This window comes from Pogona vitticeps, chromosome 2 (genome assembly GCF_051106095.1).
Source record: "Pogona vitticeps strain Pit_001003342236 chromosome 2, PviZW2.1, whole genome shotgun sequence".
Taxonomy (NCBI): Eukaryota; Metazoa; Chordata; class Lepidosauria; order Squamata; family Agamidae; genus Pogona; species Pogona vitticeps.
Window position 1 is genome coordinate 62,754,749 of NC_135784.1, and position 24,027 is coordinate 62,778,775.

The 24,027-nt window shown below is 42.4% G+C and overlaps 2 protein-coding genes across 9 annotated transcripts in view; both read right to left on the reverse strand.

Annotated features, from left to right (window-relative positions):
* MGLL (monoglyceride lipase) overlaps positions 1-24,027 on the reverse strand; it is a 282,792-nt gene that overhangs the window by 122,497 nt on the left and 136,268 nt on the right. For 3 of the 8 annotated variants that reach the window (XM_072989545.2, XM_078385255.1, XM_072989547.2), the window contains one exon: positions 10,065-10,203. In XM_072989545.2, the coding sequence (XP_072845646.2) occupies positions 10,065-10,203 (139 nt within the window). The other 5 variants (XM_078385256.1, XM_072989548.2, XM_078385257.1 and 2 more) reach the window with 4 other exon arrangements.
* Positions 1-24,027, reverse strand: part of LOC144586942 (uncharacterized) — a 269,494-nt gene that overhangs the window by 37,829 nt on the left and 207,638 nt on the right. The window lies entirely within an intron of this gene.

Consider the following 24,027-nt stretch of genomic DNA (forward strand, 5'->3'; position numbering starts at 1 on the left):
TGTATTTGGGATAAATGGATTGTTGGCTTTGCAGGACTCTATGAAGTTCTCCTACTTATTTTCTTTTCCCTAGGACAAATTTTCCAACAACATTTGTTTCTGCTTTGTTCCCTACTTTTTCATTCCAGTCACCTGTGATTATAATCATGTTTTGGGGTGTGATAAATTTCCTCCTGGATGCCTGCATAAAAGCTTTTAATTTCATCTTCTTCTTCATATGTAGTTGGAGCATAGAACCGGTTATGTTGCTAGGTAACTGACTGAGTGCTTTCTGGCCTGGGAATCTCATTTTCCAGCATTATGTTTTGTTTCTTTTTTGACAGTCTCATCACAAGAGTTTTCAAGGTAGAGAAAGTTCAGCAGGGGTTCACCATTGTCTTCTTCTGTGTAGTACTAACAAAAGTTAACTTGAGTGTTACAACTGTTGCATCCTCCACCAGTGTCACCTTCAGCTCCCACTCCTCCCAGTAGCTCCCACCCCATCACTATTGTAACTATCCATTATCTCCTGTTAATCTGGTTGTTACCCTTGAAGAAGGTGGACGGATCCTAATCTGGTGCCTTGAGTGACCCTGCTAGAAATCCAAGCTTGTAACAGGAGTCTGGCCTCCTGATGGGATTGATCTCAGTGTCACTGACATGTTCAAACCCCCTTTTCTGTTGCAAAAACCAAATTAATAAGTATAAATTGTCTCAAACCATATTATACATAAAATAAAGATGGTTACTTTTTAAAAAGGCTTAGCTACATTTCCCACACAAATCAAGTCCAAGTTGCGCAGATCATGAAGGTAGAAAGCTGAAGCTATACTGCTCTACAGTGGTGCCTCGCTTAACGATTGCCACGTTAAATGACGAAACTGCTATACGATGTCTGTTTCGCAATCGCAACAATGTTTTAATAGGCAAAATTCGCTTCCTGACGATTGGTTCCCTTCTTTGAGAACAGATTTTTCGCTAGACGATGTTTTTAAAACAGCTGATCGGCAGCTTCAAAATGGCCACTCGGCTCCCCGCTGTGTTTTTGGATGGATTCCTCGCTTTACAGGCACCGAAAATGGCCGCTCCTATGGAGGATCTTTGCTGGCCAGTGAGTTTTCAGCCCATTGGAACGCATTGAATGGGTTTTTAATGTGTTTCAATGGGATTTTTTATTTTGCTTAACAAGGATTTCGCTCTACAGCAATTTCGCTGGAACGGATTATCCTCGTTAAGCAAGGCACCACTGTACTCAGATAAGTGAGCAGGATAAACCTTTTTTTTTTCACATGGAAAAAGAAGAAGACACCACACCCATATCTCATCACATACTAGGAAAAATGCCTAGCCTAAATGAATATATTTGAAATTTCGAGTCTACTTTATAACATTGAAGACCATGTTCTAGTCATGTAGTCATTTTGTTTCCCCACAGGAAAACGGTATTTCTCATGGTATCATTGGTTCTGTGTTTCTATAATGCATGCTCTGGGAGATAGGGACAGGTCTTGTTCTTAATAGATACACATAATCCAGCAGAACACTTGAAACTGCTCATAGGCAGGTTGGCATACCAGATGAAGCACAATTCTGAATCCAAACAGATTTATTCACCAGAATGGGACTGCTCTGTTTTTGTTATTTAATCTTTTATCTTCCCCCCTCCCTCCTTCCCTCTCCTTCCCTTCCCTTCCCCCTTCCCTTCCCCCTTCCCTTCCTTCTCAAAAATCCAGTTTACCACCTGCTGCTGGGAATATGAAAATATGAGGGTGGGAAAAAGCCAAGCTACTCAACCACCCAAGCAAAAATAACTGGCACCTTTTTTTATTTCCAAGATCAGAATCTGTCTGCATTTGGTCATATTCCTAACTGTTTTATGCAGCATTTCCTTCACTTCGCCTTCTCACTGTCTAAGCTCAAAATGTACACTGGTACTACCATACAAATTTCTTATCACAACCAGAGAAATTTTTCCCCAAGACATAACCTGTCTCTATTCACCTCTCTTTCTTTCCATGCAACAGGAGCTTTGCATTTCCTCCCAACTATCACTTCCTTAGTTGCCAAATGGAACATCAGCTTTCTTAAACCACTTCTATCTGCTGAGTCAAAATGTAAGCAAGACACAGATCTGAGACTGTTCACCATCATCTAATAATAATGTCCATTAAGTCAAATCTGACCTATGGTCACCCTTTGTAGGGTTTTCTGGGTATATAGTACTCAGACGTGGTTTGCCAGCTCCTTCTGACAGTACTCTAGGATAGTGCAGCTTCTTTCATGACATAGGGCACCATCAGTCACAGTACAGTGGAACCTCTACTTAAGAACTTAATCCGTTTTGGAATGGTGTTCTTAAGTTGAAACGTTCTTAAGTTGAAGCAAAATTTCCCATAGGAATGGACTGAAAACCAATTAATCCGTTCCGGCTGTTTTTTTTGTTATGTAGAGGTGCGTTCGTACATTGAAGCATTAGTTCCCATAGGAACTAATGCAAAGCTGGTTAATACGTACTCTACCACTAGGGGGAGAATTTTTTTTAACCTAAGATGACCTAAGGTTAAAAAAAGAGCAGGAAAGGTTTTTTTTTCCTGTTCTTATCTTAGATTTCTGTTCTCAAGTAGAAGCAAAATTTAGCAAATGGAGCTGTTCTTAAGTTGGATTGTTCTTAAGTAGGGACGTTCTTAACTAGAGACCCCACTGTACCATTCTGCAGGCGATCTTGGTTGGCTCCATGTGAAGGGAAAGACCAGAAATTCCGGGTCTTTCTGGTAGAGCTGTCTCTCATTAAGACCTCCAAACAAACCCAAACTAGTCCACCACCTACCCCAAGCCTTAAGAGAGACCAAGGCTCAGACACGCGTGATTTAGAGGAGGAGAATCTACAGGGAAAAGGGGTGTTGCAGGCGGTGGACACCAGAGATCTGGAAGAAGGATTGAAAGGGTTAAAAGTAACTAGCCCTTCTAAGGAAGAATTGGCGGGAAAAGGAGAGGTTCATGTGGTGGTGGAAGAAGGGGGGCTAGGAGAGATAAAAACAGTTTGAGACAACATCCCAGGGGGTTGGGAGTGGATCTTGATGCAGGACCCTTGGACGGGAAGATGGGAGCAAGTTAGGGTGCCTAAAACTGAAGCAGAGAACCGCAGGAAGAGAGGCTTACCCCAAAGACCATCTTATTGGGGTGAGCCGGAGACCCGTGAATGGAGAAAGAAGATCAGGGAAGAGAAAGAGGCCATTGCTAGAGAGAAAGAGGCTCGCCGGGCATGGCATCTAGAAGAACTGAGGAAGATGGGATGCTTCCTGGACCTTGGGGTAACTCGGCCAGAGAGGGAGACCCGTCCTGGGGATGGATGGGAGATGAAGAGACCCTCCCGCTTTTGAGTCCAACCAACCCTGAGTTGGGGACTGGGGGTCAGGGACGAATTTGTTGCGCTCCATGGGATCATAAGACAGTTGATGTAATGGAAGAAGGCCTCTGGTTGCCCTTGCGAGAGCCATTGCTGGAACAAGAGACTTGTGTAAAAAAGCATGTTATGGTTGATACCCCATTGGGTGAATTAATAAAAGACAACAAGTTGTTTGACAAGCAGTCTGGCGGTGTTTTATTAGAGAGAAGGGAAGCCCAAAACAACGAACCTTCACACTCCACTCCTAGTAGGCATAGTAGAGATCTGACTGCAGCCAGGCGTTACAGGCCACACAGCTATACAGCTCTCACCCATGTAGTACCTCTTTATATTCAGAATACAGTGGTGCCTCGCTTTACGATTACCCTGCATTACGACGAAACCACATTACGACAATCTTTTTGCGATCGCAAAACGATGGTCTAAATGGGTTTTTTTCACTTTGTGAGGATCAGCTCCCTGCTTCAGGAACCGATTCTTCACAAAACGACAATTTTAAAACAGCTGATTGGTGGTTTCAAAATGGCCAGCGGGTAAACAAAATGGCTCCGCGCTGTTTTCTGGGATGGATTCCTCGCTGCACAGGCAGCAAAATGGCCGGCCTATGGTGGATCTTCGCTGGACGGTGAATTTCCAGCCCATTGGAATGCATTAAACGGGTTTTAATGCGTTTCAATGGGCTTTTTATTTTCGCATCGCGACGTGTTCGTTCTACAGCGATTTTGCTGGAATGAATTAATGTTGTAATGTGAGGCACCACTGTTCTATAATGTGACATTAATAAAAGCATATTTTAAAAACGTTTCCTGTCCTGATGCATCAAGAAAAAGCTGCAAAGTCTGTATTAAGATGCATATGTCGGAGTCCAGCTCCAAGTAATGCCGAAAAGAATATAAAACTAATACAATAAGGGGAAGAGGCACAAATAAACTGAAACTGAAACTAGTGAGTAGTGTTTCTTACAATCTGCCCATCTTTGGATTCTGAGTTTTGCAGCCACATTCTCTCACTGTGTAGGTAGACTTTTAATCATACTGCACAATAATAACTTTGCTACTAGAGATTTGCTATTTTGCTACAAGAGCCTTGAATACTGTTCTAAATAAAAAAGTAATAGAACCATAGAACTGCAGAGCTGGAAGGAATCCCAAGGGTCATCAAGTCTCAAGCCCCCGCTGAAGCTGGAAATCTATCCCTAAAGCATTCCTGACAGATGACTATGTCACCTGTTTAAAAACTTTCCATGAAGGAGAGTTCTTCACCTATTGAAGGAGTTGTTCCTACATCAAACAGCTCTTAAGGTTGATTGCCCTTCACCTTACTTACATATTTCGATGTTTAGACTCTGAGTTATAAAATGCTCCATACAGACATAGCTCCATAATAGGTAAAAGTAAAGGTTCCCCTTGACATTTTTAGTCCAGTCGTGTCCGACTCTAGGGCGCAGTGCTCATCCCCGTCTCCAAGCTGTAGAACCACCGTTGTTCTTTATATTTTGAATATATGAAAAGAGATTGAGTGTTGAGACGAAGTGCACATCTGCTTTTCGAAAATGATCTGTATAACTAGGTTGGCTGGAGTAAATCTGGATTTGGAGCCAGATATATCCAGGGACTCAAATCCCCATAGTTTCCCCCAGGAGAAGGGCCAACCAAGATCACCCAGAGTGAGTACAGATGATGACGTTATGTGCCCTGTTCCTGTGCGGTCTTGGGCAAGTGGCAGAATCTCACAGTGCCACTAGAAGGAGGAACCGATAAACCACTTTATGCACAAGGGTTGTCATGAATCAGGCTAGATGGCACATAATTATTATTACTAAATGTGGTGACTGCCCACGTCACTCATGCCATTCATATTTATGAGCTGATCTGCACGAACCCATGAGAGGGCTGGAGAGGCAGAGTCAGCAGCTACATGAGGCTTGGCGGGAGAAGGAGGAGTCAGATAAGGCTGATTAGTCAGAGAGAGGGGGAACAGATACGGAGAGAGATAAAGCTGGTTAGGAAAATAGGTAGAGAAGGTGGCAATGATATAGCAAGAGAAAAGAAGTATGTACTGAGAGAACTGTTGAAGATTTGCTTATGTATAATGTTTATCTGAGAAACTTGTTATTATTCAATCTGCTTCACTACAATAAATAAATTCTGTTTCTGTTCACAAGACAAGTGTTCTGACAGACGTCATTTATATTGTGGATTGAGGTAATCCACTGGTGGCAGCGAGAAGAAAACGCGCCGTGAGACTTTGTGAGAGAAAGACAAGCAGGGGCCACAAGGGCAAACGCCACACTATGCACCTGATAGTCAAAACTGTATGTCCTCAAAGGTAACATCCCTGAAAGGCATAATATGACAACGTGTGAACTGGTACAGTTTTCATTTTGTAGCTTTCTCAGTTCATTTTCACATGAGAAAGTGTTTGTAGGAAGACAGCTGCTACACAGAATTCAAAAGCTATAAAAATATCACAGAAAAATGCCTGAAAGCTAGCAAATTTTCCTGTCCCTCACCAACACTGGCATCTCAGTTCAACCATATACATTAGTGCAGTGGTTCCCAACCTTGGGTAATCCAGGTGTTATTGGATTGCAGATCCCAGAAACCTCAGGCAGCACAGCTGGTGGTGAAGGCTCCCGGGTGTTTTAATCTAAGAACATCTGGGACCACTGCTCTAGAAAGAAAAGGTAAATACTATCCCCTTGTTAGGGTTAACAAAAATACAAAGCAGCAATGGTGCTGAGCACATGGCCCTCCATTGTTTGTGGACTACAAATCCCATCTGCTCAAGCAGCACAGCCTGGTAAGGGACTGTGGGAGACAATAGTTCAGCAACATCTGGAAGGTCACATGCTCCCATCTCTGATACAGACTACTCCTTGCCCATGTTCAGAACCTCATCAGTTTAACAGGACCGCAAAGCCACCCTCAGGCTAATTCGCTGTTGCTGTAAATCATTCCAAATTAGGCAAATGAGCCACAGCTTCTAAAGATGAAACAGGGAAATCAATGATGCTTTTGGATAACAGAGAGGATTGTGTTTTCTCTGCTTAGCCAAGAATTTCAAGATCCTGTTTCAAGAAACTTAGCAGCAGCAGCCGAGAAATTATTATTCAATAACCTACGGTCTTCCTCTCACACACCCACAATACAACAAGTGCTAAAAATAAACGGCTTCACACACTCAAGAGGCACTTGTAAGTGAGCAGCACTGATCCTGTTTACTTTGTTGTCACAAAACTAGGGCAATCTTGCTCTCAATTAACTGCTGGGGGGGGGGAGAGATGCAAAGCTCTAAAAGGCAAACTAGCAGGAGAAATGAAGTGCCAAGTTCTAACTTTCACTGCTTTATCATCCTTTCATTTCTTGATCAAAGACTCATGTGAACACCACTAATTTGCTAAGAAAATTAAACATGAAAGGAGAACGCAGTTCTGCAACTCACTGAAGAACACTGTGGGCAGTTAATGATTAATTAGCATTATAATACGTGACAGGCTGGTTTCACAGAAGAAGCTTGTTTTGATACTGAATTGGCTCAGTAGAGGAATTCTTTAGCATGATGCCAGGGATCTAGTTATAGGCAGTGCCAGGAACTTTCCCCAGAGGTCTGTCAGAGCTCCTACCATAGATCATGCAGTCAGTGCCAGACCAAGGTAGATGTTTCGAGGAGAGCTGCAAATCTTATTAGGTTTGTTCACTGACCCTGGCAGAACTGAGGATAAAAGCTCCTATAGCTTCTGTGCATAGGTTATACAAACCTCAATGCAGGTTGCAAAAACCAACACAGTTGACATGATACAGGAGCATTATTTCAGAGTGCTAGTTGTATTTGTATTTTATTTCAGAATGTGGCTGTTGCATCTGAAAGAGAACTATTTCTCTTTTTGTTTGAACACTGTCTGTTTTAATTCTTGTTTTATATTGCTCGGACTGTAAGTCGCCCAGAGTAGATTCGTCTGAATCTAGATGGGAGGGGTAAAAGCCAAATAAATAAATAATAAATACATGCAAGCATTGCAGGTTTTGCATCTAGGTGAACGTTTGGAAGCATAAAACAGAATTCACAGGTGGACTCTTCTAGTGAATGATACAATGAACAACAGTGTGTTACAGCAAGCAATCCACAAGAATCTGGAGAGAGTCTATTTTGTGTGCTCTGAAGGGTTTTCAGGAAACTCCTGCACTCCAGGTGACTTATATCCTGGGGCCAAACAACTGAAGGCAGCAGGAGAATAAGACTTTCACACAGAGGATCCTGAGCCACTGAGCCTCTTAATAAGACTCTAACCTCACAGGACAGCACCTACCAATGAGAGTGGAGCCAGAAGCATGAAGAAAAACCTGTATGAAAAGACTGGAATGACCATTCAGAAGACAAATTACCAGCGGCAGCTTGTGTCCACTGGAGCTGGGCACAGTAGACAGAACTGGACCAGTCTTTTGGTTCCCTAATAGCTTATAACACAGAAAGGTCAAACTGAGGCACATACATGCAAAGTGGAGCATAGAAGGGAATTTACAGCTACACAAAAACAATCTTAGGGGCCACATTTTCTTGTTCCAACAACATCACCAACTGCATAGAGAATCAGGGGCAGAGCTGCGAAGCAGAATTCATAGTAACCAATAAAAATAACACATTACAACCTACAGTAAAAGGGGACATGGACAATATGCATCTAAAGCAGCCCATACAATGGATGGGGTGGTTGAAAACGACACACACACACAAAAATATAGGAGCCAACTTTTTTCAGTTGTACCCACAATCTCCACTGCATAGAGAAGCAAACTGAATCAAGCAATTTTTAGCTCACAAGGGAAAAGTAATATGAGTATGGTGGCGGGAATCCACTCTGTCCAGACAGAAATCCTCACCCCACCCTAAATCCAGAGAGAAACCGACTGGCATGTAAGGAGGATTGGAATTCTAAGGAGTAAACATGATGAGCCCGAAGTTCCGAGAACTTCCAAAAACATAAAAAAAACCCATCATTCTCTGCCCATCTTAGCAGAAGTAATAGTAAGAAGCATCTTAATACAAAAATCTGACATGCAAGTGTGCTCACAAGTAAGAAGGGCTCAATTACCCAGGAGTTAATTATGGGCAGCAAGTTCTAAACATCCAAAACACGCCTCGTTCAATGTTCAACCCTAAAGCATCCCTTCACTGACCAACTCAGGTAAGTAATGTGAGCAGCAACATGAAATCTAGTTATGCATTTCATCTCATAAATGAATGGGTTTCATATTTGCCCAGGAGGCCACAGAGCTGCCAGGGCTGACAAGACATCTGGTGCTATCCTGGCTAAAGGACCAGAGAATGTGCCAAACTTGCAGTTAGCCATAACTTCCACTGAAGTACTTAAAGAAAAGTGGAAAATGTGGAATGGGGGGATACACATGCCCCCCATTCATACTACTGCAATGCCTCTAATGATTTCCATCCACCCAGCTGCTATCCTCTTTTATTTTCTATGATTACTGATGGCTAAGAAAATTATTTGCTTAGGTGGACTCCTGATCTGACTCCGTATGGAAGTTTTCTGTTTCTGTGTTTGGCTTGGCACCAGTTATTTGGCACATTACACCAGGCTTCTTAGCTACCATAGCTGGACTGCTATAAAAGCAAGAAAGCTATTTCTTGGGTAAGTGTTCTCTAAAATTGATTTCTTACCTCACAATATGAAAATAAACAAAGCTTACTCATTTGGCTTTCATAAAAGATAAACAGCAGTTTCACTCTTTCCTATATTTTATTATCCTCCATAGTCAGAAATATCCTGTACATATACCAGCATACACAGACAGAAGGGACAGCAATAACAAATAACAAGGAAATGCTATGAGATGTTCTATGCACAATACAGTGTCTGTGCTCCTGAAGGACAAGATCCAAATATGAAGCCCTTATTTTGTAAGGATTGTGGGAAGGGGGTTACATAAATGGCTGATTACTTGGTAACAACTATTATTTTAATGTACCTTTAGAGCTTGGAGTTCCATCGAAACCCTACAGCCAAGCTAAAGAAGAAGGATCTTCTAAGTACAGAAACCAATGCAGAAAGAATTAAATGATACACTATGCATGAAACCCCAGCCATTGAACTGTGATTTATATCCTTTAAGACAGATCTCTATACTGTAGTTTGGATTTCCTAGTTTAAACAATAATAAGGGCTGGGCCACCTAAGCCTCTACATAGCTTTTGCAGGGAACACTGTGCAGTGAAAATATTTATTGAAAAGTTAATAAGCAGGATCCTTGGATTCTGTTCACAGCACTGAATTCCACTAAACAGAAAGCACGGGGGGGGGGGGGGAAGAAATGCCTAAATCTCCTGCATCTTTACTCATGCAAGTCGCTTTTACTCATGCAAGTAATAGGAACTATTTTAACGAGTAGGAGGCTGAATGATTAATAGCCAACTCTTCACTTATTGCTGCAGCACGTGGGTACACAGGATGGCCTTACTGATAGGTACATGGGGCAATATTTCAGCATCCAGCATTGCTTCACCACACATGCTAATGGATCAAGATGTTACTGCTTTTGCAAAGGAAGTTGTGCAGGGCAAGGATCTGTTCAGCACACTCTGTGTGAAACTCCATGTACCACAGTTACAAATTGCAGGGCAGCTGAACAAACAAGTAAGGTGAATCCCAACAAATGCTCACCTTGGGGTGGTGGCTGGCCTCCAATATCTGCAGAAGAGGTACTGTCCATCAGCATTGACCAAATGGGGAAGATCATGATACGAAACATTTTGGGGAGTCTTCCGAGGGGAACTTTCCTCTGGCATCCTAGAAGACTGACCTAGAAAGTGTGCACACAAAACAAAATTTTTTAAAGCCAAACACCTGGAAAAATGTAAGTGAAAAATCACTAACATAAATACGCGGCAGAGAGCTAGTCTGTAAGGTACACTAGCTAAGAACACCTTCACTTTCCAACGATACACAAACCAAGACTAAATTTCATCTGCTCCATGCAACTGCTCTGTTTTGCCAACTGAAAGCTCACATTTTTCTTGCCTGGAGAAAATACTCAGGGTGGAAAGAAGGTTTAAAAAAATCCTAACCACACTGCTTCATTACAGCTCGCATCCCTTCTCCCTTCTAATTTCCCATCTGTGTTTATTTCCCAGCAGTTAGGAAACCGGATCTTATTTCTTAAAACCATCTTTTTAAAGCTGCAATCAAGTGCAAATTGTGAAGCTTCTATACAGGCACAAGGAACCCAGCTGCATAAAAGATTCATCATCTCTTAATTGAAAGAAAGAAGAGAGGGAAAAAGAGAGAAAGAAAAGGAGGACACAAGAGACACTGTAATGAGGTGACTGACACTGCCTTGTTGCTATGATCCTTTGACATCTGGAGAAACAGGAGGGCTTTTAAAAACAAACACACACACATACACCCCTGCACATCCCGTACAGAAGAGAATGCAATGTCGTAACCAACCTGATTTCATCCTGTGCACGGTTTTACATGCCAAAGAGAAGACGGCATTGCAAGTCGAAGGCAATCCGAGAGAGCCCTCCTTGCACGTCGCCCAGGAGCACCCCGCCTCGCATCCAGCACCCTCCTCCGGTGCCGGGAATCAAGGCTCCGCCGTTGCCAAAGGCGGCGGGCTTCAGCCACCACCGGCAGCCCGGCCGCTTTCCCGCCCCTCCTTCTGCAAACGCCTCGGCTCTACAGGGGCTGGGCGGCTACAGCGGCGGCGGCTGCCGTTGCCATTGCCGCTGCCGCCGCTCCTCACTCTCCCCGCCTCCTGCTCAGCTTCCTTTTGCAATGGCTTTCAGGAGGAGGGGGAAAAAAGGGGGGGTTTCTCAGTCCATTTGCCACTTCACGTTCGTTTCCTCACACCTCTCCGCCACCACCCCGCCCGGAGAGTCCTCCTTCAGCAAATTGCTCGGGGAGGAGAAAAGGAGCTGGGTGACGAGCAAGGGGAGGAAGCCACAGGCCGTTTCCTTGCAGAGCCCGTGCACCACATACACACACACACACACAGCCCGAAAGGCACCTTGAACGCCCGGCGACCGTTGGCCCCCCCTTGAACGGAAAGTTCCCAGGCTGGGTTGGCTTTCAAACTTTCCTTCTTGTGACAGGAAAGGCGAAGTAACAGGAAGGCGCCGCAAACTGGGGAACTAGGGTGGTGGTGGTGTTGGGGGTGGAGAGGAGAGATAAGGGTTTGGACGGGACACCCCCCAGGCGGGAAGAGAATTCGGGACTCGTCCGGGTTCCCTGCCTTCAGCCTTCGGGGAAAAGCTGCTCAACCATCCCGGGTTGTCTCAGAGAAGGAGCCTCGTCCTTTCCCTCCTCCTCCTCTGCCGGCGCGTTTTGGAAAGCTTGCGAGGCGGTCAGCCTTCCAACACAAAGCCACCAAGGAAGGGAAGGCGACGGAGGAGGAGGAGGAGGAGCGCGGGTCCGAGGGGAGACCTGAGGAGAGGCGCCCCTTGCCCAGCAAGGGTGGCGGCAACCCGCGCGGGGTGAACCGAGGGGAGGCAAGGCGAGGGCGCGCTCCGGCGCTCCTGGCGTGGCCGCGAGCGGTGGTGCCAGGCGCGGGCTCGCTCGCTCCTTTCACATCCCCCACGGGGGGGGCGTGTGGGCACACAAGGCAGGCGACGCGCTCCTGAAAGGCTTGTTCGAGGGCGCACGAAATACGTTCAGGCCTTGGCATGGCCGGTGCGCTGGAGGGCCAGCGGCGGCCACTGGACTCCGTCGCTTCTCGGGAGTTGCCGGCGCTCACTTGCGGCCACGCGGGAGCTTCTGGGCGCCCCGATTTGCCTCGCCTTCGGAGCGAGCGAGCGAGCGCGGTGCCCCGCACTTCTCGCCACCACCGCCGCCGCCACTATCCCGCGATCTCGGCAATTCCTTTTTGCCCGACAGCACCAGCCCGCCTCTTGCAGGGCTTCACACAAAAAAAATTGGGTCTGTTCCCTGTCGCTCATCTGAATCGCCCTTCCTGAGTTAGGCGTAACAACTGCCTCACGAACACCCAATTCTCCTTCACCTTTCTGGCAGGTGCGCAGAGCACAGAGACAAAGCTCTCAGTGCGCTGGTCATAAGACAAACACAATTCAAGGCTGGGTACAAGAAAGGATTAAATACGCATATAAAGTTCAAACTGCCACAAAGGTATGTATACGAGCTCCCCAGTTTCCCAGAACTCTTCAACAGCATGGTGGTATCGCCCCATCCCCCCCCCCAAAATAGGAATAAACAGAAAAGTAGGTCAGAGGTTATGGCCAGCAGATCTGCAGTTTAAGTTTAGCCCCATGATGGAGATTACAGACGTAGGGTGCAATTACCCATTAAAGCAAATTATGTATTGCATGTCTCCTTCAACTGTTACTGTTATTATCAATAATTACATTTCTGTCCTGACTTTCCACTACAGTACTAGGAAGTGCTCAAAGTGGCTGACAATTATCATAAAAATAATATAAATGGGCAGAGCCGGGTATCAAGTAGTGTAAATCCCGGTGGTGAATTGTCCCTGATTAAAGAGTCTGTTATAGTATTTCTCTTCATTGCAGGCCGAGTCACATAGCCTGCACAAGAAGAGGAATAAAAGTATCAACTCCTTCAGGAGCAGCAGTTCACCTGGTGAAATTTATTCCACTTCATTTAAACTGATGTATTTAAGTAACAAGTTTTTAGCCAAAAAAGTGGAATTAAATCCCTTAAAATAAAATGACACATAACTATAAAATCATCACAATAAATTAAATGATATCATAAATCAGTTTTAAAAGGTGTGTGTTCACAGCTTTCCTAAAAATGGTGGGAGTGAAAACTGTGATCTGCTTACAAAGCTGTCCTTACAGGTTCACAAGTCTTTCAGTGTCACTTGCCTGACACATCAGATCTGCAAACAAAGCCATGTTACTTCCAACTGACCAATCGCAAAATAAGGCTAATTTACCAAATGTGGATTGAGGCAAGCTCCTGTTAGAACAGTCTTTTCCTCTTAAGGGCTCACTACTTCTGGGTATGGTGTAAAAATGTGGTCTAGTGATACTCCCAAAGAATTACTGGTACTCTGTTGGCGTAGGTTAGACCTAGCGATGCATCCTGGGATAAAGAGTCAAGATACAGATAAAACAGGTTTTGCTGACTCAAAGAACCAGGTGTTTTTGCACTATTATAATAGGATATAGACTGCAAACAACTGAAAAGTTTGCAGCCAGTAGGCGTCATTAGTACTGAAGAAAATGGACCCAAGGACTAACTGGAATATTACACATGCTCATCCTGACAAGAATGTAGAACATCGAGGTCCTGTTGTGCTAGCTTACCTCTGCCAAGGTAACATTGGATCCTTGACATTGTAAAGACTTTTGAGGTAATATTGGTGGAATACACTGTGGAAGTACTATATACACATACTCTTACTATCAATGGTCTCTTAGTTTAATGAAATCTTAAAAAAATAGACATCCATATAAATGTACAGTAATTTCTAAACTTGTTGATCTCAAACTATGAACAAATAACATGTATTTCTCTAAAGAATGAGAGATGCAATGATGGATGTCCTTTATTTAAAGGATTGCTCTTTGTAACTTTATTATGTACTGTCAAATCAGAACCGACGTATAGCAAACCTAATGGGGCTTTCAAGGTAAGTGAGATATTTAAAAATGGTTTTACCAGTTCCACTCCCCTAGTGAGTTTCCATGGCTGAGTGGGGATTTGAACCCAGTTTTCCTGAGTCCTAGTCCAACATGCCATCCTCTACACCAGTGGTTCCCAACCTTTTTAGCCCCGTGGACTGGCTGGGGAAGGCGGGGCACCCCCTGCGCTTGTGCACATGCGCAAAGGGCGGTGCAGTGCTCGTGCAGGCATGCGCAGGTGCAAATGGTTTGTGCAAGGGGGAGTGCATGCAGGGGGGTGAAGTCTCTCTCCGTAGCCCGGTCTGGCTCAGGGCCACAGACCAGGGGTTGGGGACCTCTGTTCTACACCACACTGGGTATCTCTTCTTTGCAACTACATATCCCCAAATAGGCAATTAGGTAACTGTGATTCATATGTTCTGAGTTAATTCTGTTACGAGCAAACTGAATGAAAATATTCTGTATACAAGTGAAGAATTACTGACCTGAGAGCTGAAATTACTTTTTCATTTAAATGAGAACATTAATTTCATATATAATGCTCTCCTATTAAAACCAATGAATTATGAAAGTGCTCTGATTCAGTTAGAATGTGTCCTTCAGTTGAGCCTACTGCCTCCTACATTTAGTCACCATTCATACTTGTTGAAAAACAGCCTTGACATTTGCTTTGTGTTAACTAATGAAAAAGAGAATCCTTTTCTGGGATTTTTCTTGACTTGGTGTTACTTTGTGAATGATAGTGAGTAGAAGACCATTTTGACTGCCATTAGTGTCAACATTCAGGCTGCCCTTTCCTATGTAAAGCTTGACATCCTTTTTCCTGTTAGCAACACAGGCATAATATTGTGCAGCAATATTAGGACATTTCCTGGCATTTTGAATCATGGGTACAGAAACACAATATCCCACATTCATAAACCAGGGTGTTGTGTTTTTTTTTGAAGAAGTGAATATTCATTTGATACAGAAAACACACAAACACAAAGATAAGTGTTTCTGACTGTAAGACCTTGCCCCCACCCATCAGATTCACTAATGGATTCAGTACATACTACTCCTTTAATCCTTCTGCATCTGTTGGGTCTTCCTTCATTTTATATGGTAAATTAAACATCAATAATGCTAAGAAATACAGTACTGTATATTCATATATAATGGCAAACTACATTCAGAATATTTTAGAGTTAGCTTTTTGTATTTTTCCTGCCAGCAAACTCAGATGTAAGATTATCAAGAGATATTTTGAGGGTTAAAAAACAAGTAATTTACCCAAGAGATACAGACCAGAGATGAGATATGTGACTCACAAAATATAAAGTTACTCCTTTGAATACACACACAGCCCTTTGAATATAAACATTGTTTTCTAATCCAATATAACATCAGTTTCACATAAGGCAAGTCATGTATCCAAATCACCTTCTAAATAAAACATACCACCCACACACAGAGGCCTTGGCCTTCCGTTTCAACTCCTTCCCTGCCTCTGGCTGGGATCTCCTTTACCTGCCTCTACTTCCACTACTGAGGCACAGATACAACTACTCTCTTGCAATCTCCACTCCTTCTTTTCTTGGAACCCACTTGCCCTCCTGACATTATCCAATGAAAACTCTTTTCTCTGCTGATATTCTCCTGTTAGAACTCTTCTATCAAGGAGAACTTAAGAGAAGAGAAACAACAATTCTAAATGGTTTCTGGTAACAGTGGCCATTCAGATTCTTATCCCGCCCTCACCTCTTTTTCTGATTCTGATAGCTAATAAGAACTGGAATAAAGTGAGGTGGAAAAACCATATAGCCAAGATTGAGGGGGAAATGGTGACCATAATACAGTAATTTATAATTAAGCAGTAAAGGGAGCATCAACTGTGCAGGCCAGGACTCTATGATTGTTCCATTGTTTGTGGGCTCTGTGTTAGGAGTCCTGTGGTGCTTTTCCTGATTAAAGCTGGCCTGAGTTACTGCTGTTAGTATTCTCTGTAGCTTCAGGCCATTACCTTGCTGAATGCTGGTGTCAGCATAATTCAAAATTTATTTATTTATTTTTATTTATTTATAAGATTTATACCCCGCCCATCTGGCCTAAAAGGCCACTCTAGGTGGCTTCCAGTGAATACAAACAGTAAAATAATGCAAAGAGTTACATAAATCATAATTATAACATACACAATACAAAAATAAAACTAAAATAAATTTAGGTTCCAAATTAAAGGAACATAGGGAATGATCTGATCACATAATGTTTTAAATACATGTTGGAATTCCATATAACCCAATGGATCTAGCCTGATCTGATTGGACTGATCACGTAAAGTTATAAATATATGTTGCAATTCCATACAAGACAGTAAATAGCCGCCTAGAGTGGTCTTAGCCGACTAGATAGGCGGGATATTAAATAAATAAATAAATAAATAAATAAATAAATAAATAAATAAATAAATAAATAAATAAATAAATACATAAATACATAAATACATAAATAAATACATAAATACATAAATACATAAATACATAAATAATAAGGGTATATAGCTTAACCGAATGGCATAACAAATTTGTGCTTGCCCTGCTTATGGGCTTGAAGCTTTTGTTCATGAAATAAAGTTTCTGGGACAACTTCCTTCCCTTGTTTCTGGCTTTCACATTTCCTCCACTGAAGGAGACCTTGACACGCAGGATAAGGTTTTCGTCCAACATTGGTATGGCAGGAGACATGACCATCAGCTAGGAGTTTTTCTTCCTGACTGATTCCCTCAGCCTCCCTCCCCTTTAGGGTTAGGGCTCTTAAATTAGTGGGATTCTGAAAGGAGTGTTGATAACAATTTAGCAACAGCTATGTGGGTGTCCTGGGGGACGTGGTGGCGCTGCGGGCTAAACCTCAGAAGCCTTTGTGTGCTGCAGGGTCAGAAGACCAGCAGTCGTAAAGTCGAATCCACGTGACGGAGTGAGCTCCCGTCGCTTTGTCCCAGCTCCTCGCCAACCTAGCAGTTCGAAAGCATGTAAATGCAAGTAGATAAATAGGTACCATCTCGGTGGGAAGGTAAACAGTGTTCCAAATCTAAGTCGTGCTGGCCACGTGACAACAGAAACTGTCTTCGGACAAACGCTGGCTCTACGGCTTGGAAACGGGGATGAGCACCACCCCCTAGAGTCGAACACGACTGACTAAAAATGTCAAGGGGAACCTTTACCTTTAATCTTTACCTTTTTATGTGGGTGTCAGAGACCTTTAAAAAGCCCTGTTTCTTCTTCTTACAAAGCCCCAATTGTAGCTGTATTTTCATGCCAGAGCTGTTGCACTATTCCAGGGATTTCCCCCCAAATCTTTTTGAAGGATGAGCTGCTGCAACTGAAAGGCACTGAGCATTTGTAACTTAAGAAACCTGACTAATTTAGCTGTACCAAACAACTCAAGTAACATACATCTGAAGAATAAACCAGATCTTCCTCACTGCAATAGACCCTGTCAATCAGAGGATGACAAAGTGCTAGATTCACATAATACTATTTCCTGTGAATTACCAGACAGCCAATCAATACTTTCAGATACCACAGAACATCTTGCTTATTCTAAATGGTGCCTTGCAAATGCAAACTCTTGCTGCCCACAGTTTTGAAACAAAAGGGTAAATTAACATAGCTGTTTGCAGATGAAATGATGGCTAGAACATTTGGACAATCAAAATCTCACTAAGTGAAGATAAGCAAAAGTTCCGTATACTAGACTACATTTCCCTTGTTCTTTCTTGGGAGCATGCAAATAAGCCAATAAGATGCAATAGATAATTATTTCCTGTTACATCCAAACTGACTAAGTGACTAAAGGGTTCCAGAAACCAGAATTCATAAACTAGTTTTAAAACCAAACCATAATTGTCATTAGCTGATTTGGATTGAACAAACCAATCATGGCTTATTTCCCTGTATGTGTACAGGAAGGAGCAAATGTGCTGCATGGTGGTTTGTCAAGTTCATGCATACTCTTGATTATTAACAGCACAATCTCTTAACTCAGCTCAAAAATTCCATCACTTTCAGGTGTTAGAATGAGCTGCAAGAGATGTTCCAGCTAAGTGTGGCTTCAGCTCTTCTAAACCCATGATTCTTCATCCTAAGCTGACAGGTCATCAACTGAGAGGGTTTGGACTGGACTTCCACCCTCACTTTCCACCCTAGGCTGGATAAGGAGAACATAATGTCCTGGCTAGCTGTGGGAGGAGCCCCTCTTCTTTCCACATTTATACCATGTTAATGGAGAGTGAAGTTATTGGACTACAATCTGTTAACAGCATTAGTTCCTATGCCTCAACAGCAGCATAAATCCTATTGTACAGTAAGGATATCCACTTCTCCGCCCTTGAGCTGCCCAGACACAGATTGGTGCCTGAGCTGTTTTGTGTTCTTTTGGGGGCACATTGACTTGACCTTGGTCTTGGTCTATGCTGGTGTTTATGTATTTCTATCTCTCAAGGGGGAAACCATTCCGAGGAATAAGGAAATGCAAACAATTATGACACAGAAAGGGGTTATACAGAACTATTTTTAGCAGGCATGTTTGTCCACCTGCAGATCGCCAGAAAAAAGAAGAAGCAGGGGACAGCTGTTATGAACTTTGACATCAGCACACCGAGAAGAAAGGAGAAACAGAAATGTGGAACAGCCTCTTGAAGACAACCACTCAAAATCCATGCAGGCATTCAACCACACGCACATGCACACTTGGTCCTAGTAGGGTAATTCTCTACCTTTTTAACAAAGATGGGGGAGAAGAAAATTCAAGAATGCAAAGCACAGTCAGAAGTCTTTCACTTTAAATTAAATAAAATATCATAAAATAAAATTTGGAGAGTGGGTTCTAGAGCCTGGTGACTTCGTTTAGAGACCCTCAGAAATCAGAGCGTGCATGAGAGATCTTGGGGTGCATTGCAGGTGAAACAGGCAATTTCTGCCTTCCTTATGAGGTGATGATTCAGTCAGTGCCCTTTCCTTCCACTGCTAATCACATGGTTTTTTTTTACTTTATACGTTTTAACCCCAGAAATGTTGAATTTTTAAAATGAGGGATGTTGGGGGAGAATGTCGTTGTGCCCTGTGAGTTCCCCTGCACCCTTAGCTTTACTCTGTTTGGAAACACACACAAAAACCCTAATTTATTCCATATTGACGCATGTGTCTGAAGACAGTGCACATCCCTATTGTAACCTTCACTAAGGTTTCTGGCTCACCATCTTTAATCATCTGTTTCATCTTTCCATCCACAGAAGGATCTGCTCAACACCAGAGAGAATAGAATGGGCAACATCATCCTCACTGTATTCTTCCCCCTTCCAAAGCAGAGGTTGACATTCAGCCTTAGCTGTGGGCCCCCTACTCCAATAGCACCATCTCCACGACACTGAGCTGAACACCTCATGGCCTCTCATGCTTCCTCATAATTAGCTATGCTGCGTTGAGCTGCTGGGAGTTGCTGTTCAAACCACCACGCTGAGGGCCACAAATTGTCCATTCTCACACTATGTCATTAACTCTACCATTACTGTCTCCATAGTAACACAAAGTGCCATCTTTTGTAGCTGCTGGCTGTTGTTTTCTTTACATACCCTTCCCTTTTCACACCACAATTGGCTGCCCAGTCAGGAATACTGAACTAAATGGAGCAGCTTGCCTGCATAGCAGCACACCATGGACCTCGGGTGGCTCCCATCTGCTCCACTATGCTCTCAAGCACCAGCCTTCAGCCAGGTTCCTGGACTCTTGCAATTCCCAGAACATGCCACAGGTCCAGCAGGAGGGCTTGGAGAAGCTGGTTTTCATGGACTACAAGTGCAAGAATCTTCCAGACAGCTTTGAAGGTTTAAGAGAAAATTGACAAGTTTATTCATTTGAAATATTGGAACACTGCTTTTCATCAAATAAGAGTTCAGAACATAAATCCACCACAAGGAAGAAAAGAGAGGACAGCACTCTGAAGATGCCGGCCACAGAGACTGGTGAAACGTTAGGAAGAACAACCTTCAGAACACGGTCAAAGAGCCCGAAAAAACCACAACAACCATTAGATCCCGGCCGTGAAAGCCTTCACAAATACAGAGGCTCAAATACTTTGGCCATCTCATGAGAGGAGAAGACTCCCTGGAAAAGACCTTGATGTTGGGAAAGTGTGAGGGCAAGAGGAGAAGGGGACGACAGAGGACGAGATAGATGGACAGTGTCATCGAAGCGACCAACATGAATTTGACCAAACCCTGGGAGACAGTGGAAGACAGGAGGGCCTGGCGTGCTCTGGTCCATGGAGTCATGAAGAACTGGACAAGACCTAACGACTAAACAACAACAACAACAACAACAACATCAAAGATTCATATGAAGTGGCAGGAAAGATGTTTTCCATGGCAACATACAGAATTATGCAGGTAGATTTTGGTTTAGTTCCATTGAAAGAACCTCTAATGGACCCAATTCCCAAAGATTATCTGAAGCTTTTCTGATACTGAAATTGCAACATAAAGTATCCATGGGTGAGCAATCACACAGTCATGCATCTGGACTGAATGGAGAGATGCATCTGTATAACTGGGAATTAGTAAGAACCCCCAATGCACATTAAAAAGATACACCATTCACGATTTATAGAAAGTGAAATTACATATAATGTTTCATTACACTTTTGGGCTTTTCTATCATAATTTTTTTAAAAATACTTTCTGTGCATTCTAGTAGAAAAATGCATAATCAAACCTTTTCAGTTTCCTCATCATAATGCAGCCCTTTATTTTTCTTCTTCTTCTTTCACATGCCTATCAATGGCTGACAGTTTCTGAAACCTTAAGAATGGCAGTAAACAATATTTGAAAAAGTTGGTATGATGCCCAGGTACATTTCAACAAAAGCCAAGGAGAGGAAATTAAAATGCCAGCAGCAAGGCAATGGAGGCAAAGGCTGTTTCAAAGTGCCTAAATAATAATAATAAAAAAATAATAAAGAAAAATCCATAACAGATTCTGTTACATTTCAAATGAAATAGCACTGAGGAATTTTAAAACTTACAAACTTTAAAAAACAAAATCACACACTTCCATACATTGTAATGTCGTCAAAGCCCACACTTTTCTATAATAAGTAAGATTGAGGCCTCCAGATGGAGAGTGCAATGTGGTTTTAAGTAAAATAAATAAATAAAAGTATGGAACTTTTTGCCAACCAACTGTAATTGTGCAATGTGCTATTTAAATCAGCAAGTATAAGGGAGTGTCTTAAAGTGTTTTTTTTGTATTTGCATAATAGATGTGGAAACCTTTTGATTTATGATGCATGTTGTAGTGAAGACAAGAGCTAAGAAAGTGCTTCAAAAGTAATTAATTATGCTGTTCCAAGGTAATCACCTCCCCATTAGACAGTTACCATTCATACATTCATTTTATTTATCCTCTACCTTTCTTCTGAGAAAGGTGGCTGTTATAGTTACATTCTTTAAAAAGTAACACCTTCCCTTTCCACCTTCCCTTTCAAGTGTAATTAAGATCAATGTAAAGTTTGTTAGAGGTTTTTAAAATTACTTTTTTTAAAATTAACAATTTAAAACAACTTTTTACATTTTAAAAAACTTTAACTACTTTTCCTTTTTTGGAAAAAAAACACATCAGAACACTACAGGCTGCTCCCCAAAGCTACAGGACACATCTAAGTAATAAAGACATACTCCCGCTATGACTATAAACATACGTATTGAAACCAAGTCATACTGCAGGAGGAATAATATTATTCATCACAACATCACACATTTCTATAACTTAGTTTTACCTTAAATTATCCAAAAGGAAGTTAATTAATTACAAGCAACCCATTATTTATAACTAGCTGCTTCAACGCACTGGAGTCATTTCTGAGACACCAACTCGTTCAGGGTGTTTAAAATAAAAAGGGACCAATCAGCTCCAAAAGGTGTTCTGCAGAGCCCTCTCAAAGTGCCAGCTGGATGGAACGGATAGTAAAATGAGGCTGAGACAACAAACAAACAAACAAATACTGTAAATAAATCCTAACCTCACAGAAGCATTTTGTTTCTGGGAATTGTGGGGGACAGATAAACAAAAAGGTTGAACATGTCTGCAATAGCTCTGAAGATGAATTTCATGTTAGAAATACTCAGGAAAAAGGTTGAAAATAAAACTGCCAACGTAATGGTGGGCTAAATCCGGTACTGTACTAGCTTTACCTCCAGTAGACCTGCTGAAATGACAAGTCTCGCCAGCAAGTCTGTCCCAGAACTATCTCTGGTCAAGGTGCACAGCGGTATTGACATAGACAACAGAACACAGGCACGTGAGTATCATGTATAGATGAATGCTACACACACAAGCATCCCTTTTCAAGACCATGCTGTGAAAGGCGTCTTTCTGCAAAATGCAGAAAGTGAGAAGACAGTAGAGCAACGGAGACAGAGGGTGCCCTGAAAGAATCTCTTGCTGCATTTGAAAAAGACAGAAAATGTTATATACCACTGTTCTATAGTTAGGGGTGGATGTAGCACATGTAATGCAAAAACAAACAAAAAACAAAACAAAATGGGGGATATTCAGAATTCATAAGTATTATGAGGACTTATAAATTCTTAATACATCACATTTTTATTTTATACAGATATTATATCTGTGTATTGTAACCAATATATGCTAGGATAACATTTCCCAGCTCATGTTTCTTTTCCATTCCTTTCTTCAAGAGCCGGCGTGCACAAGGAATGCAAAACCGGCCTCTGTGTATTTTGAATTAATTCCCTTGCACATACACTTTTTGTTTTCTGACATAATTGCAGAAAAAAAATTAATGAGAAGCAGATGGTTGGCAGCCTGCTGTTCCATCCCGATTTAAATCCTGACATAAGAAAGGCCACCTGGGGAAATTACATAGTGAAGGATTCCCACCTGTGTAAGTTCATTTCAAAATATGGATGTCCAGGTCAAACTTGGTAGCATGCTGAGAATTCAAAGGAGCTCTGTTTAACAAAAAGTAAATAGTTGCACTATAGCCCTGTTCCAGGCCACACATTATGCAGATACTGTAGTAAATGAAGAGACCATTATAAGTGTTTCTTGTCGTTGTCCCCACCCCCCAGTATACATAAAGATGGCTTTCCATGGTTTTCATCCTCTCTAAAATCTCACATTATTCCACATCATAAAACCATATATTCCTTCTGGCATTCACAATTGTTTCGTACCTAAAAGAGGCTTAATCTCAGATTCTTCTTCTTAATGTCAGATTACAAGAGGGAAAGCCCAGTGGCCATACTTACTCTATTAAGCAAATTATGTTTTTTATCTAAAGGTCCAAGGACGCAGCAGGAAAAATGTGAATGCATCTGCTACAAAGTTTCATGCACAAAGTCAGGTTTCTTCAGGTTAATTCGCTCCAGACAAACATACTGAAGAGAGTGTTGAGGAAGGAATTTGCACTGAATCTTGTTTGCAGCTTTTTAATGTAGCGCTGCTTGGCTCTGCCCATCCAGATTTGCAAGAGGCATGATTATAGTAGAGCTACAGTAACAAGCTGCAAACAAGGCTGATTGATAACTTCCCTCTCTCTCTCTCTCTCTCTCTCTCTCTCTTCCTGCTGACTCCTCACTTTCACCCACCGCTTTGGTCTCCCAGCTGCCCTAGTGTTAGCACAGGAAGCCTTTAAACAAAAGAAAAAGATGAAGAAATGGAATGGAAAAGGAAGGGAAGAAGAAAAGAAGCAGAGCTAAGCACCAGGTTTGATGTGGAGAGGTTTCAAATAGCAGTGAGTTTCCCACTGTTCTGTCTCTCTCACTGCTACTGGAGCCAGCTGGAATGGCTTTAAATACAACAGCTATAAACCTCTACAGCTCAAGTGACCGTACTGCTTGAACCAATGCAAATACGTTTGCTGTTAAAAAGTAGAAACCCCAGCACTGACTTAAACACAATGTAATAAATGGAAAATAATGTAGATCCGACCATCTCAGTCTCGGATCGTTACGTGCATTATTTG